This window comes from Acipenser ruthenus, chromosome 7 (assembly GCF_902713425.1).
Source record: "Acipenser ruthenus chromosome 7, fAciRut3.2 maternal haplotype, whole genome shotgun sequence".
Classification (NCBI taxonomy): domain Eukaryota; kingdom Metazoa; phylum Chordata; class Actinopteri; order Acipenseriformes; family Acipenseridae; genus Acipenser; species Acipenser ruthenus.
The window spans coordinates 63,168,765-63,184,115 of NC_081195.1; the positions used below are offsets into that span (position 1 = coordinate 63,168,765).

The window sequence follows — 15,351 nt, forward strand, 5'->3', positions numbered from 1 at the left end:
TTATCCAGGGCGACTTACAATTGTTACAACATATCACATTATACATTATTTCACATTATACAGATATCACATTATTTTTATATACAATTACCCATTTATACAGTTGGGTTTTTACTGGAGCAATCTAGGTAAAGTACCTTGCTCAAGGGTACAACAGCAGTGTCCCCCACTGGGGATTGAACCCACAACCCTCCGGTCAAGAGCCCAGAGCCCTAACCACTACTCCACACTGCTACGAATGCTCAATGCATTCGCATGGAACCATGCTCAATGCATTCGCATGGAACCATGCTCCTGTGACCTTGATCAAAAAAACACTGCAACAGTCATTAACCTATTAACACATCAGTGTGCATATACAGTACATTACATCTCTGTGCCTGGATAACTGCTTATAAAGAATATTATTAATGGATAAATTAGCTTTCTGTACAGAATCTCTAGGTCCAGGAAACAAATACCTGTGGAGATAATCTGGACAATAACCTTTTACACATTGCTTCAGTCAGACCATACATATTTGAAGGACAAATGGTATTTCATAGTACTGTACTAAGAGCAATTTTCTGCCTTTTAAATTAGCGACTGAGTGGACTAAAGTGAATGTCATGTAAATAAAAGTAGTTTTTTTGTTTTGTTTTGTTTTTAAAACACAGTTTGCATTATCTTCTGTCTGACATATGTAAAATTGGGCTGCCTTTGGAATGAGCGGTTGCATGTTCTGCCTTGAACAAATTCTAAAATGTCTGCTTGCGCACGGTGCCTTTAGAAGTCAACAGGAAGATAGATTATGGGAAAAGGAAGCAATGCATCAACTGGGAATGCCTAATGACATTATTTTAGTGTTGACTTCTGATGCAAGCCTGTACAGGGGTTGAGAAAAAAATATGAAACACCTGCCCTAATGCTGTCAATAAGGTCACCATGGCCAACTTGGATGGCAATTACACAATCTTTACGTTTTCGAGTTTAAATTGTTCTGGACGGATACATTATTCACTAAATTACTACCTCCATTTCTTCAACACCATTATCTTCAGTGATGGTCAGGTCTGTACCAGGGAGACCATTACAATGACTCTAGGACTTGCATGCATCCCATTTGCACTTCTTAAGAAATACAAGAGCAAGACCTGAATAAGTAGGGGTAGAGTAACCAAGTCATGTTTAGCCTTGCTGTGATATAAAAGGTAATCTAATTATCAGATGCATTTGTCCTGGGGAGCATGTTCCATTTTTATAACATAATAGTCAAGAGTGAATGTGAGAACTCGGACACAGATGAGTGGTTTCTAATACTGCTATTACATGTCGGCAGGAAATATAAAATTACACAGCACCAAAAAAACCTTACACAGCAATTGTGGAGCTCTCATTCCCCTTACATCCACTAGAAGGAAATATATTCTGTAGCAGTTTGTAAGATTATTAATGCTGTATGTGAAGCCTGACAAATGCAGCTTTAACTTGGGTGCAAATTGACCCATTCAGTGCTCACTGAGAACTCACAAGCCTCTTTCAGTTTGTTAGTCCCTGATGGTAATATATTCACAATTACCATGTACTGCAGAAAATAAACTAGATGCATTCTGCCGATATAAACTATTTAAACTTAGCGTTGCAGAACGGGACGCTGCAATTGCCTATTATAAAAACAGCCATGACATTGAAAAAGCAAGCCAGATGTGTACAATAGAACCAAGGACAATGTTACGAATTCTATTAAATGATAAAATAATTCTTATCAACCTCCCTGTGTATAATTGGGGATTCACCAGTGTGGTTACCAGTAAATGGTGTTTCTTCTACACAGGTGTATATGTCAGCTTGGACTGCATTGATCTAGTAAGAGTCACCCAGCGGGTGTGTAAACGCTCCCCTTCTTTGGAATCTACCAGAGAACTGTACATTTTCAATTCCCCCTGATGACATGATCTCTCTGTCTCTCTCACTCCTCCACATTACTGTGGTCAAGAGGGCAGGCTCTAACAGCAGGCTTAGGGGTAGTCTGGTGACCCCGGTCTGTCAATGTGTTTGAATGGTCAGTCAGCTGAGGTGCGTCTGCCCAGGACAGATGATTCAATCTACCCCTCCCCCTCCCTCTCCAGAACATACTGAGCAGCCCCAAGAATAGATGGAGACCTCAAACTACACAGGAGGTTCGAAAAACATATGGCAAAAACTTTGACCTGGTCACCCACTGTGAATACAGGCATATTAAGAGCATGATTCAAAACAGCCAGACATCCACTTTGTGCATTAAACACAGCTTCAATACTACAGCAAACAGCATGTGATATAGTAGTATTGCGACACACAGTATGGGGTTTTTCTATGATCTTAGATGCCAAATACACAGTAGGGAAGATAAGACAAAAAATGAGGATGCAAATACAATATATTCCAGCTACAAGGACATTGTCCCAGATGTGGAATGTAAGCAACTTCTGATTAAAGCCGAGCTCAAAAATCCATTAGACTTCTATAAGAAATTGTAGTGTTGGGTTCAATCAAAAAAAAACAAAACAGGACATCTTCATGTTATGCATTACCTTCCAGTTCTGTGGTGCTATTCACACTACTAAGCATACACTCCACAACTGGCACCATTCGATACGCCTTTAATTAAAAAAACAATAATTTTATTGTGATTGAATATTGCATTGGATAAACAAATGGATCCAGCCGTTGTACTGAAAGTTTATATTTTGTCCAAGCTGCAACTTCTGAGAGTCTATTTTAAATGATCCAAAGAGCAATATAATACTACTTCCCAAAATTGAACCCTTACTCTGTACTCTGTGATTAACTAGTGGGTCAACAAAGTCACCTCTAGATGAAATGACAAAAATAAACCCAATGGTCTTGATTCTCTCTATGTGTTTAAAAAAATAAAAATAAAAAAAAAGCCTAGCTTGAATGAAAAGTCTTACACTTCTTTTAAAGAGTGACGGCAAACATCATTGCAATTGTTTTAGTTTTGTAATGGTTTTTCGGTTAATTAAATCATTCTATTTATAAAAATGGTTACCTTTTGTCAATCGAATGAATGCAGTAACTGCTTGTTCCACTGTCACAAGGAGGCTCTCTTCAATGTATTGCTGATCCTGGAAAATGCATTTCAAAAACAAATGAATGAATGAATGAATGAATGAATGAATGAATGAATGCATTAATAAAACCTCCTAAATCTCTCTTCCATGATGTTTGGTCATTTCATACCAAAATTTTTAGACTACCACAATGAACAGTTCAAGCATTTCAAGTGAAAATTCATACCGTAGCTTCCATTTTACACCAAAGGGATTTCTGAATTAATGATAAAAAACAACTAAAAATAAAAACAGTAATGTTAAATCGGGCTCATGGCATCATGAACTCATGAAACAAAAGCTGTTAAAAGCAGCATTAGGACAGGCACTCGCATTCATCTTGCAATCTGCCTGGAAGAGTGATCCCAGAAATGCAGAGATAAAAAAAAAAAAAAAAAATCCATTGTATGATAATTGAAGGCTTAGCAAAACAGCAAATGTAGGAATCTTTGGATAGCATTGCTAAGACTGCCCTGTGCACAAGTCAAATATTTTTTGGGGAATTCTAGAATTCTTTTTGTATTTAAAAGGGTGGTGTTTGAAGTTTATGCTGCAACGTCCCTGAAGAAATTAAGAGGCATCGTTTAAGAATGATCTAGTATTCCTCTAGGACAATTTGAGAAACTTGGTACTGAAATATCAGCTCCAGTATTTTAAGTAATGAAATTTATTTTTGCCGTTTAGAACCTCTTTTTTATCATTTTCATTTCCAGTCATCACATGCTGGTGACTGAAATACAGCTAGCTAGTGCATCAGAGTGCACAATAATCTTGTTGTATTCCTTACAACCACTAGGGGCAGAGTGTTTAAGGGGTACAGGTTAATCTTTAGAATCTTCACCAAACACATGGTATATGTCTTAATCTTTGCTCATTAAACTCTAAAGACTCACTGAACGGCAGCTGGTTCCTGCTGTGTCCTGTATCCAGCTGTGGTTCAACCAATTACAGTTCCTATAGTCTGTTACTAACAAAGAGTGCAGAGCATACAACATTCAAGACTAATGTGTGAAGTACTGCAGAGACCACAGTGACCACTACACAGCACTGTGCATTCAGTATAGAGGTGGGATCCAAAATTGGAAACATCTGTAATATGAAGCACACACTTGTGTCCCTTGCATGACTCATTTATTTGCTTTGCAAATGGTCATAATGGGTAAGATAGCAGACCTGAGAGACTTTGATACAGGGTTGATAACAGGTGCTCGGCTGGCAGATAATTTTGTATCCGAACTGCACAACAGCTCAAATTACTGATGTTTCACAGGTATCAGAATATCTTCAACTTTTGAGTCTATGTGCCATTATTAAGAAATTAAAGGTGGTAATTGTATCCTGTGTTGTCTGTATCACTGCAATGCATTTTTTTTTTTTTTAAATATAAATTTAGTCGTAGCCAATTATTTTTGATTATTTTCTCCCAATTTGGAATGGCCAATTATTTTATTATGCTCAGCTCACCGCTACCACTCCTGCACTGACTCGGGAGGGCGAAGACGAACACACGCTGTTCTCCGAAGCGTGTGCTGTCAGCTGAGCGCTTTTTTTCACACTGCGGACTCACCATGCAGCCACCCAAGAGCTACAGCGTTGGAGGACAACGCAGCTCTCGGGCAGCTTACAGGCAAGCCCGCAGGCGTGCGGCCAGACTACAGGGGGGTCGCTGGTGCGCGATGAGCCAAGGACACCCTGGCCAACCAAATGGCCACCAGCATACAAATATTTGTTCCACCCTGAGTATAACCTAGTGCAACTCTGTGTAGTGTGCTTTTGTGATATTATTTTTATAAAATCAGGTTTGATGCATGTACAGTATGTGTTGCTGCTTCATTGGAATTTATTGTACTGGTTGTTGTACCAATCCGGGTCTGTCATTGATTCAAAACTGAGTACATAATAATAATCATCCAAGAAAAATTTAAAAATGGCAGAAGGGTTACATTGTCTTGTTTTTCTTCCCCCTCAAGAGTTTTTACAGGCTGTTTAGTGATATCCAGGTAATCTACTTTTTATCCTTAATGTGTTTTGTAAGGTTTTTATAATTTTGTTACATATTAACTAAATTGTTGTGTAGGTGGGACTAACCTGCTGCATCTTGCAAAACAGTGTTTCCTGCCAAATAATGTCTCCAGGCAGGATCTCACACTACCCACAAAATGCTTCTCCCTGAATATCAAGCACCCACTAGTCCTTTCTCTAAACTTACGGCCATTCAAAAATAAAGGCAAATACAAGACAATATTTTCAGTTCCTATCTAATATTACTTCCATACTGGGGACACGTTTACAGTAGACCAGAAGTCACATTTCAGAACATGTCTTTGCCCATGCTCTGGGATGCTTTTTGCCCGAATTTTCCATAACTTCAGCATACATTATATTTCATGTGCAAGTCAGAATAAGTAGATGACTTACATTCATGAAGAAGCATGTGACCTACGTAACAATTTACTCTAAAGAACTTGTGCTAATGAATGTCCAGACCAAGTTAGATCAGTGTTGTTGGTCATGTTGTCAGGTAATGTTCTTCAGTATTTTTCAGGATTCAGGTTACAAATTGTGTTAAGAAAACAAGTCTGCTGTCATTTCACTTGCAAGATACAGAATTATCCCGTGTTTAAAAGGCATGTTGTATGCAGACAGGCTAAAAGAATTGAATCTATTCAGTCTTAAACAAAGAAAACTATGCAGTGATCTGATTCAAACATTCAAAATCCTAAAAGGTACTGACAATGTTGACCCAGGGGACTTTTTCGACCTGAAAAAAGAAACAAGGACCAGGGGTCACAAATGGAGATTAGATAAAGGGGTATTCAGAACAGAAAATAGGAGGCACTTTTTTACACAGAGAATTGTGAGGGTCTGGAACCAACTCCCCAGTAATGTTGTTGAAGCTGACACCCTGGGATCCTTCAAGAAGCTGCTTGATGAGATTCTGGGATCAATAAGCTACTAACAACCAAAACGAGCAAGATGGGCCGAATGGCCTCCTCTCGTTTGTAAACTTTCTTATGTTCTTATACATTGGTGAAAAGTAATTTGCTTTATAACCTTCGGCAAGCATAATACAAAAATAAAAATGAGACATTAAAAAAAAATGACGACATATGTGGTGGTGAATTTCTTTTCTAATTAGCCATACATTTGCTGGCTTCTGTGAATGTTTTTTTTTTTTTTTTTTTTTTTTTTAATATATCTCTGCATATTAGTTTAATAATAAGCACTGTTGAAATGTCAGGAACTGTACAGCTGCGAGGCTTCTCAATGCGTGAAACATAATGCTCAAATTAAACAAAGACACAGGGCTCAATCATGTAGCTGCAACAAGTGTGGAATAGAGGCTTAGACTTCCAGTATTGTAAACCCCAGATAATCCACTGCAGCGTTTGTGTGGCATGACATCACTCTTCTGCAAGGGCAAAGGATGGCACAAGAATCTGGATAAACTTTCACAGACCAACTGAAAGACATGCCTGCTTAAAAATGCAATCTGAAGCTTTTCCTGTCATAAATTTTGATGAGTTGATGTGATTTTGTTTTTCACACTCATTTGGGGCAGGTTACTGCATGTCAACTCAGGTCTAAATCACAGCAATGTGAAACTTCTATGCTGATTATTGAGCCATCCTCTTTACGGAATTTTTTCAAAGTTTATTTTTATGAACAAAATACATTTTGATAGTCATGAATTTATTCCAGACCGGTTTTATGAATATTAAACTTTATTCAGAAAAAAACATATAAAGAAACTCTGGCTGAAAATTCTAGCCATTATGTTTTAAATACTGACATCTTTAGAGCAAACTGAAATAACCACACATGAGTATAAAGTACTAGCACTACACACGCAAGAAGCAGCATGGGTTTATATTACTGGGAACAGATTAACCCCTTAACCTCAACGCATTTTTAACATAATCATCTTCAGACCCTCCTGGATCTACCCCACCAAATGTTGCACAGAATTATTGGTATGCATTAGTTCCAATGGTTATAAATAGACCAGTGTGCAGTATTGGAAACAAACCATTCCTAAATTCAGCTGGAGGGGTTAAAGACCGTTTAGGGGCACCAAAGAGATACTTGGTTCTTACCTAACTATTTTGGTGGTTCTTCAGTTCCACGTCTAGCTGCAGGGCTGAATCTTGACAGAATACAGTGCTGGGTGATTCCGAGAATTACCTGGTTTTAATTTTCACGCAAGCAGGAGACTGCACCGTCAAGGGGCTGATAGCTAATGAGTTCACACCGTGTATTATGCCAGCCATAATTCAAACTTGAGCATCCTAGCCTTTTCTAGGTAACCTTTCATGATATTTAGATGCTATCTACTGGGGCAGCACATTGCTGAACCCGCAGTGACGGTAGTCATGCAGGGATTTGCATCTGTCACTGGAAGTGTCGAGGAGTCAGGCGCCTTCTAGAGAGACTGGCACTCAGCCACTGTTTGTCCTTTAGGTGTCCTAGTGACCAAAATGTCTGCTTAAACTGAGCCAGCTTTTTACAGTATAGCACCAGGAAGCCAAAGACTGTGCAAGCTGCAGTGGCACCAACATGACAGATAAGCACATGTTGAAAGCACAGAACCCTTTCCAAAGCAGTATGTGCTGCTAGTTTAAGCTTAATTCCCATTAGTCATTAACAGTATCACTAGAAAGAAAAAAAACAAAAGCAGTTGTTAGGAGCTGTATACAGGTCAGAACAAAATCTGTCCTGGGCTGTGTTATAAAGTCAGCAGCAGTTATAAAGGGAGTCTAATATGCAGGTTGTCAACAGTTGTTGATAAGGTGGTTAGGGGCTACAGGATTCTGAGCCTTTCACCTCTGGGTCATTGATTTCTAGGCTAGTCTACTGATGAATGGAAGTTATTTCCATTAGATTGCTGTCATACAATATGATTGAGTTGTTTTTCATACAAAAAAGTTGTATTACATAATTATTTTACCTTATGAAACTAGCAGACCAAGTAGCATTACCAGCACTGCTCCAAACCAGTCTATCACAATTGTTAGAATGATGGAAGAGCCATTCTGTGTACCAATGGCTCACACAATCTTGTACAAACGTGGCAGGAGATGTTTGTTACTAATGCTGCATTATATCTGATGCTGGGAAAGTGACTTGTCTTGAAATCAGACTGGTTCATTTCCATCAGCATCTAAATTGAGACTCTGTCAGCCCCAGTTAGGATTTCAGGCTGGCAGATCTCTCCAACTTGATGATGGAATTGACCTAATGTGAAGAAAACGAGAGGCAGGTTTTAGTTCTCAGACTGCAGAAATTTAGGCAGAAGATGAGGACTGAGTATATATTTTACTGTCAGGGAAATGCACGGGTATGTGTGTGTGGGGGAGGGATATGGATGGCAGGGAGGGAGTTAAAATCCTCCCTGCAAACTGAATAAATATTTAAATGATTAATTAAGCCACAGGTGTATAATAAGGTGATCACAGTTGGTGAAATGTTTAGAGTTAATGTTGATGTTGGTGAGAGGTGGAGGATTTTCTGTGTTCCGTTCTGTCTTGTCCTGTCTTTATGTACGGTCAAGAGTGGTTGGTATAGTCCTTTTGTTTTGGCCCTTGTGCTGTTTTGTTTGTTAATGTGTTTTTGTTCGGTTTAATGTTTTGTTTTATTAAGTACTGTTATTATATGTGTGCCCGAGCAGTTAAACTTCCCTTCTCTGCCTCCAAGTCTCTTCCTTCTTATAACAGCTTGGCCAGTGGCGTCATGCTTGTCACAGTACACATAACAATTATATAAAAAACTTGATTCATACAAGGATTGTTGACTTTTGTGCAATGCCCAGTTTAAATTGGGATTGTAGATTGCATATACTGCAGAACTGGCTGCAGCCCAAGTTTGATACTAGAATAAGATGAGTTTGAGTTTTGATGTGGACATGCATTAAGTGTTACTGTGAGTCAATGTCAACATTACCATTACTCAAACTAAAAATAACAAGAATGCATCTTGGTCATAAGTACAGACAATCTTTATCACATTTCAAAGGACCTCCTTTGACTTTCTCTGCTTATAGGCATCATTGCTTGTGATGCTGGCTGTTATACACAGCTGTGACGGTTTAGATACTTACGGGATCAGTCGACTTTTGGCTCTAAATCCAAGAATAAGACAAGACACAAGCACAAAGTGATTGTCCTAAAGTATTCAGGGAGTGTGATTTCATGCATGCAGATCCAAAGACATGTGTATCTTAATGATTTCATCTTTCTGCTATGACTGTACAATATGCACAAGCTTTCAAGTTATACAGAAACACAGGCTTTAAGGATTTTTGCAAGGAGATTAGACAGGTCTTATCTAACATCTGTGATGGCTTTTCCGGCACTAAGATATTAAATTATAAAAAAAAAATTGAAAGAGAGAGGCGGCTAAAGTTTATGGCTTCAGTATAAAAGATGGAAAGGCAACAAAAAAAGAAAGCCTGAAGCCATGAGTAAATAAAATGACACCGCGCGGTAGAAGCAGGGGGCCAGGGAAATGTAAAACTTGTACCAGTAACTATTACAACATTTAATCCTAGCTAAATCCAGCTGTGATTACATGTTATTACACTTATCTGTGATCTAACCCACCCTTAACATCCTTATTGCATTGATTAAGTTAACGTGTTTCATTTATACCCTTAGGTGTGCAATTTAATCAAGGGTTTACTTGTCTGATAACAAAAAAAAACATTAACATGTTTGTTTCTGATTTAACCCACTTTATCTGATCTCTTTGCAAACATATATCTCAGCTGAAGTCTGAATATGCCCACAATGGAAAATCAAAATGATATTGTAAATTGTGTTCAGCACTGAAAATCACTCATTATAAATATCTTTTAATCTCTGCTAAAACAAATATGCATTTTTCAGCCATACAATTGATTTTGTCTAACTAGCTTTCAAGCACAATGATACAGTATAGACATGATTCTTCTCTGTGCAGTATTGTAGCACATCAGCTCCACCAGGTGAAACATATTCTACTAGCAAATACTGTAAGTACATTGTACAAAGTAATTGTGTGGGACTACAAAATGAAGAACTCATCATAATAAAAAGGGTAATTGAAGTGATTTTGGATAGCGTACAGTATAGTGGACCTGCAGAGGTCACTGCAAGGAGGAAACTTCAAGAGGTTTGAACTCTGCTTTCTCAAGTCAAACCAATACAGCAGCAAAGCTAAATAAAAGATCATTATTTTCAAAAGCAGTCTGTGGGCTCTGCCATGAAAGGCTGCAGTTGAATGCTGAATTGTTCAGAATATATTCTCAAGAACTTGTGCTGAAATAAACCACCATCACAACAGAACAGTCTCCTGAAAATGTACTTTTAATTTTAAAAAAGGCCAAATGATGCACTCAGCTTAACATACCCAATTTCCCTTGTTCACTGTAATATAACACATCAGACCATATGTGACGGCATTCACAAACTATGGAGAGAAGCAATTAATATTGTGATTACCGGGCCTTTCCCCACGTGTCTCAGAGAAAGAAGTAAATTTCCCCCCTATAGTTGCTACATTTACTCCCTGAGTGACAGAAAAATTGTGGTAAAGATATTGTCACAGGTCTCAACAAAAAGGAATCTACATTTTACAGCTAACCTCATGCCCCTAACCTCTCATTAAAAAAGGCAACCAAGTATCAAGCAATCAACATCTTTTTAGAATCAAATTTAAAGGAAGACATCAGAAGGACGAAAAAGTTTATAATGCAATATTATAGAAAAATTATATACAGTGGTTTGCAGAAGTATTCACCCCCTTGCAAAGTTTTCACATTTTATTGGCACCTGAGCGTACTTCACAACGCTTTCAACCCCTTTGATACTGCAGCCCTAAATCAGCTCAGGTGCAAATGATTTGTTTGAAAGGTCACAAAATTAGTGAAATGGTTTCAGCCTGTGTGTGCTCAAAGTGGTTTAACACTAGAAGCCCCGCGGCGGTCATTTTGGTGGTTTTTGGTTTTAAAATGTAATTTTTTCGTGTAACATATATGGGGCTGCGCGTTCATGTACCTTTCTGTCCGTACATATTAAATATTCTCAAAAAGCATGAAACACAGGAGATATATTACATTATACCTAAAAGCCCCGGGAGCAGTCACATTGACGGCCACACAGAAAACAATTGTATTTTTATTATACAGAACGGTATTCCACTTTATTATTTTTATTTACCAGTCCGCAAGTGTTTAGTTGTAATTAGCTGTTGTTAGAGGGGAGGATTTATTGTTTTGGGAGCTTAAAAATAAATAAGTATTGTTTTTGGAAGTTTTGAGTCTGGACATTGACTTTATTCACCACAACACTCGCCACATAACAGGCCTATGTGAAAATGAAACAAATCAGATGCCCTTTCCCACGAAAAATATACAAACTTGGTTGAGTTCATGAACAAAAAGTTAAAAATTATGCCCTGGTACTGTATCACAGCAAAGTTTTTTTCTGTGGCAAGTCAATGACTGGGTTCTCAAAGTAAACGATCAGAAGGAAACCTGGAGCCAATGTGACATGATGTGTGGAAGGATTTAGTAAGAGTGTGTGAATTATCTACCTCAATTAGAAGCACTAAGGTTGGCAAGTGGTCTAATCATTTTGACAGGTAACAGACAGACTGATTCATTATTCATATAAAAGTTACAACACAACCAAACTCCAACTAAAAAACAAGTTACAAAAATATTCTTTTAGTGAACCAAATGAAGGTAGGAACAAATACCTTTTATATCCCTGTCTGCCAATAAATGGATTTGTAACACATGACATACTGAGACCATACCTTCCTCCCCTTGCTTCTAAATAAAGCGCTCGCATCAGCCGACAGACTTTTTCAGATGCCAGTCATTATGACAATATTCAGAGGATGAAAAACAGGCACAGTTTGGGAGAAGAATGGGAGTTTGCATATAACAAGGTTACAGAGGTAATGAATCCTAAACTACAGCTTACAAGTGTTACAGAACACCCTGCTTTGTGTTTTTATAAAACATATTACTTTACCTTTGTTTAATCATGTGTTGTCTGTATCATAGCAACATATTTTTTAAACATAATCCTGATTGTTTTGATATTTTTATTCGTCCATTATGGGTCATAAATCTGCTGGAAATACATTTCCAAAAAAATGATTCTCTCATGAGAATCATAAGCTTTTCAGTTCATTCTCTGTCTAACAATGCTGATGCTCTGGTTGAAATGAATGGGCATATTGCAGGGAATCGATAAGCAGCGTTGCAGGAGGGGATGTCATCTGGATACAGCAAAAGTAAAGCAATGTGTTTCTTGTTTAAAGCTACTTCATAAGTACTACAGCCAATGAGAAGCTTAGTCAGATTAAGCAATTCATAGTAACACGGCAATAGCTTTTTATATGACTTGGTTTTACCTTTGTTAAATGCTGGAGGCATTACAATAGTAGCTGACAACAACTTGGTTCAATGTACTGTACACTGGCTTTATTAGTATACAAGTAACAGTACAGCAGTAGTAACTTAACACTTTGAAAGGGAGGGGCTCCCGAGTGGCGCATCCAGTAAAAGCACTCGCTAGAGTGCAGGATGCGCTCTATAGCCTGGACGTCGCCGGTTTGAGTCCAGGCTATTCCACAGCTGACCGTGGACGGGAGCTCCAGGGGGCGGCGCTCAATTGGCCGAGCGTCATCCGGGGGGCGGGAGGGTTAGGTCGGCCAGGGTGTCCTTGGCTCACCGTGCACTAGCAACCCCTGTAGTCTGGCCGGGCGCCTGCGGGCTTGCCTGTAAGCTGCCCAGAGCTGCGTTGTCTTCCGACGCTGTAGCTCTGATGTGGCTGCACGGTGAGTCTGCAGAGTGTAAAGCAGCGGGCGGCTGACGACACACGCTTCGGAGGACAGCGTGTGTTCATCTTCACCCCTCTCGAGTCAGCGCAGAGGTGGTAGCGGTGAGCTGAGCCTAAAAAATAATTGGGCATTTCAAATTGGGGAGAAAATAATAAAAACTAATTGGCAACGACTAAATTAAAAAAAAAAAAAAAAAAACACACTTTGAAAGGGTATATGTAACAGCTTTCCCGTCATTTGCTTATTTATCATTTCATTTCCACATAAACCCACTACTTATACCGAATTATTCACCCGACAACAAATTGAAAGAGAACTGGGTTTTGGATGAGGAAGATGGAGCCATTTGTTAGAATATCTAACGTAGTTACATTTGTTTCGGCAGTAACTGATAAAACAACCATTTTTGATATTTACCTGGGAAGTGCATCACAGTACTGGTGAACAGACACTGTGTTTCTCCCCTGAGACGTTCAGGTTGGGAACGGCTCTAAGCTTTCTGTCTGCTTTATAGCAAATGTGAACTGAGGTCCTGGCCCACTTTGTATCACAGCTGTTCTTCAGGCCATGGTTGAGACACAGTCACAGGGGGTACTCGTGACAACCCCTGTCATACCTCTTCTGCACAATTCCGACTTCAGTCTCTGATGCTGTCAGTCTGGAATTTCTTTATAATGAAATAAGCACAAAGAACTTAACGATCCTTCAGGAATGGTCAGCATGCCAGAGTATTTCCGCTGATGGGATCATTCCTGACATGGCACAGCACATCCAGTCTACCATTCTATCACGTGTCTAAAATATCTGTGGAGTGTGGAGTAGTGGTTAGGGCTCTGGACTCTTGACCGGAAGGTCGTGGGTTCAATCCCAGGTCGGGGACACTGCTGCTGTACCCTTGAGCAAGGTACTTTACCTAGATTGCTAGATTGCTCCAGTAAAACCCAACCGTAGAAATGTATGTAAAAAAAAAATAATAAAATAATAATATGTAAAAAATAATATAATTGTAGGTAAAAATAATGTGATATCTTGTAACAATTGTAAGTCGCCCTGGATAAGGGCGTCTGCTAAGAAATCAATAATAATAATAATAATAATAATAATAATAATAATAAAAGCTTACCCTACATGGAGGTAGGAATTGAAAGAGGTATATTAAATCATCTACATACATTCTATTTGTATTCTGTATGAATATCTATTGTTGCTTCTGCGAAGATCATGACTGGTCCTCCTTACTAACTATTCTAGCACAAATTACTTGTAAGAATACTCCTCAGGGATGATGGTGGGGACGCATGTCAGTGTTGCACAGGCTGCAGGGAACAACCCTTCACCTACGGGCTACAAAGCAAAGCGCAACCCTAATATGTTTCCCGCCTCAATTCCTCACAATCAGCCTTGATGGGAAGCAGTTATTGATGAAATAGTTAGTAAGCATGGTAAACAATGATCTAATCTGAAAGAACTATAGAAAACGTTAGATTTTTTTTACCATCTATTTTAGTCAAATGTAGATGGTAAAGTATCCCTTCATCACAAGTATAGTTTTAAAAAGTGTAAAAGTGACATGGGGTTGATTTCATGTAAAATATTTATATGGTTAAGGTTTATTTTTTGTACTAGTTATGTATCACAAAAATCAAGCTGTTTTTATTTCTCTCAGAGTGAAAACTTGTGAATGGACACAATCCTTACTGAGTTTATACAGCACAATTCCACTAGATGGTGCTGCTCTTCCATTGAAGGCATATCACAGGCGTATAATTCCTGACAGTACTTCAGCATGTGGATTCAATGCGATTAAAAAGACATGTCAATTTCTTTGGATAAAGCGGACAGAAATAAAAGTCAAAAGATTTGTCCTCTCTTGAAGGATGTGGTGAACATGTGGAAAAGGTAGATAACATGGTCCCGGTCAGCCAATCTTCAGCAGAAAAGCTTCAAGCACCTTGTTGGTTGTGGTTTTGATTGATTTTACTTCTTTAAAAAAGTGACCTTATCATATGCTTTTGCTTTTCTATACAAGTACTACATTTTGTAAAACATTCATCATCGTCATACAGTAGTTAAAAAAATAAAACTTTACTAATGAACACCTAAAATACTCTACCTTGACCCCAACGACAGATCAATGTAAAAAGTATACTAAATCAAGTCACTTTTTCACTGAAAATGTGTATGCATGTTTAAACCGTAAATGACAGTTTACAAAGAAGGTTTACAGATTTATTAAAAACATAATTCATAACTATTAAACCCTCAATAGTGCTGAATTTAGAAATACTAAAAGAAACTCCATGACACATGTTTTGAATAGTCTTTGACACTGAACCAGTAAGACTGGATAAAGAGTCTGCAATGGAAGCATTAGCATTAAATCCAGTATTCTACCTGTGTTATTGAAGCAGGACACACACACTTTTAT

General features: G+C 38.4%; 1 protein-coding gene across 7 annotated transcripts in view; it reads right to left on the bottom strand.

Annotated features, from left to right (window-relative positions):
- The window catches only part of tspan9a (tetraspanin 9a), a 125,802-nt gene that overhangs the window by 87,488 nt on the left and 22,963 nt on the right, over nucleotides 1-15,351 (bottom strand). For 4 of the 7 annotated variants that reach the window (XM_059027555.1, XM_034026431.3, XM_034026428.3 and 1 more), the window contains one exon: nucleotides 3,032-3,107. The exons of the other annotated variants lie outside the window; for them this stretch is intronic. Coding sequence is in view for 1 of the 4 variants with exons in the window: in XM_034026428.3 (XP_033882319.1) it covers nucleotides 3,032-3,107 (76 nt within the window). In the remaining 3 variants the exon portion in view is untranslated. The remainder of the gene's footprint in view (nucleotides 1-3,031; nucleotides 3,108-15,351) is intronic. 7 annotated transcript variants of the gene reach the window in all.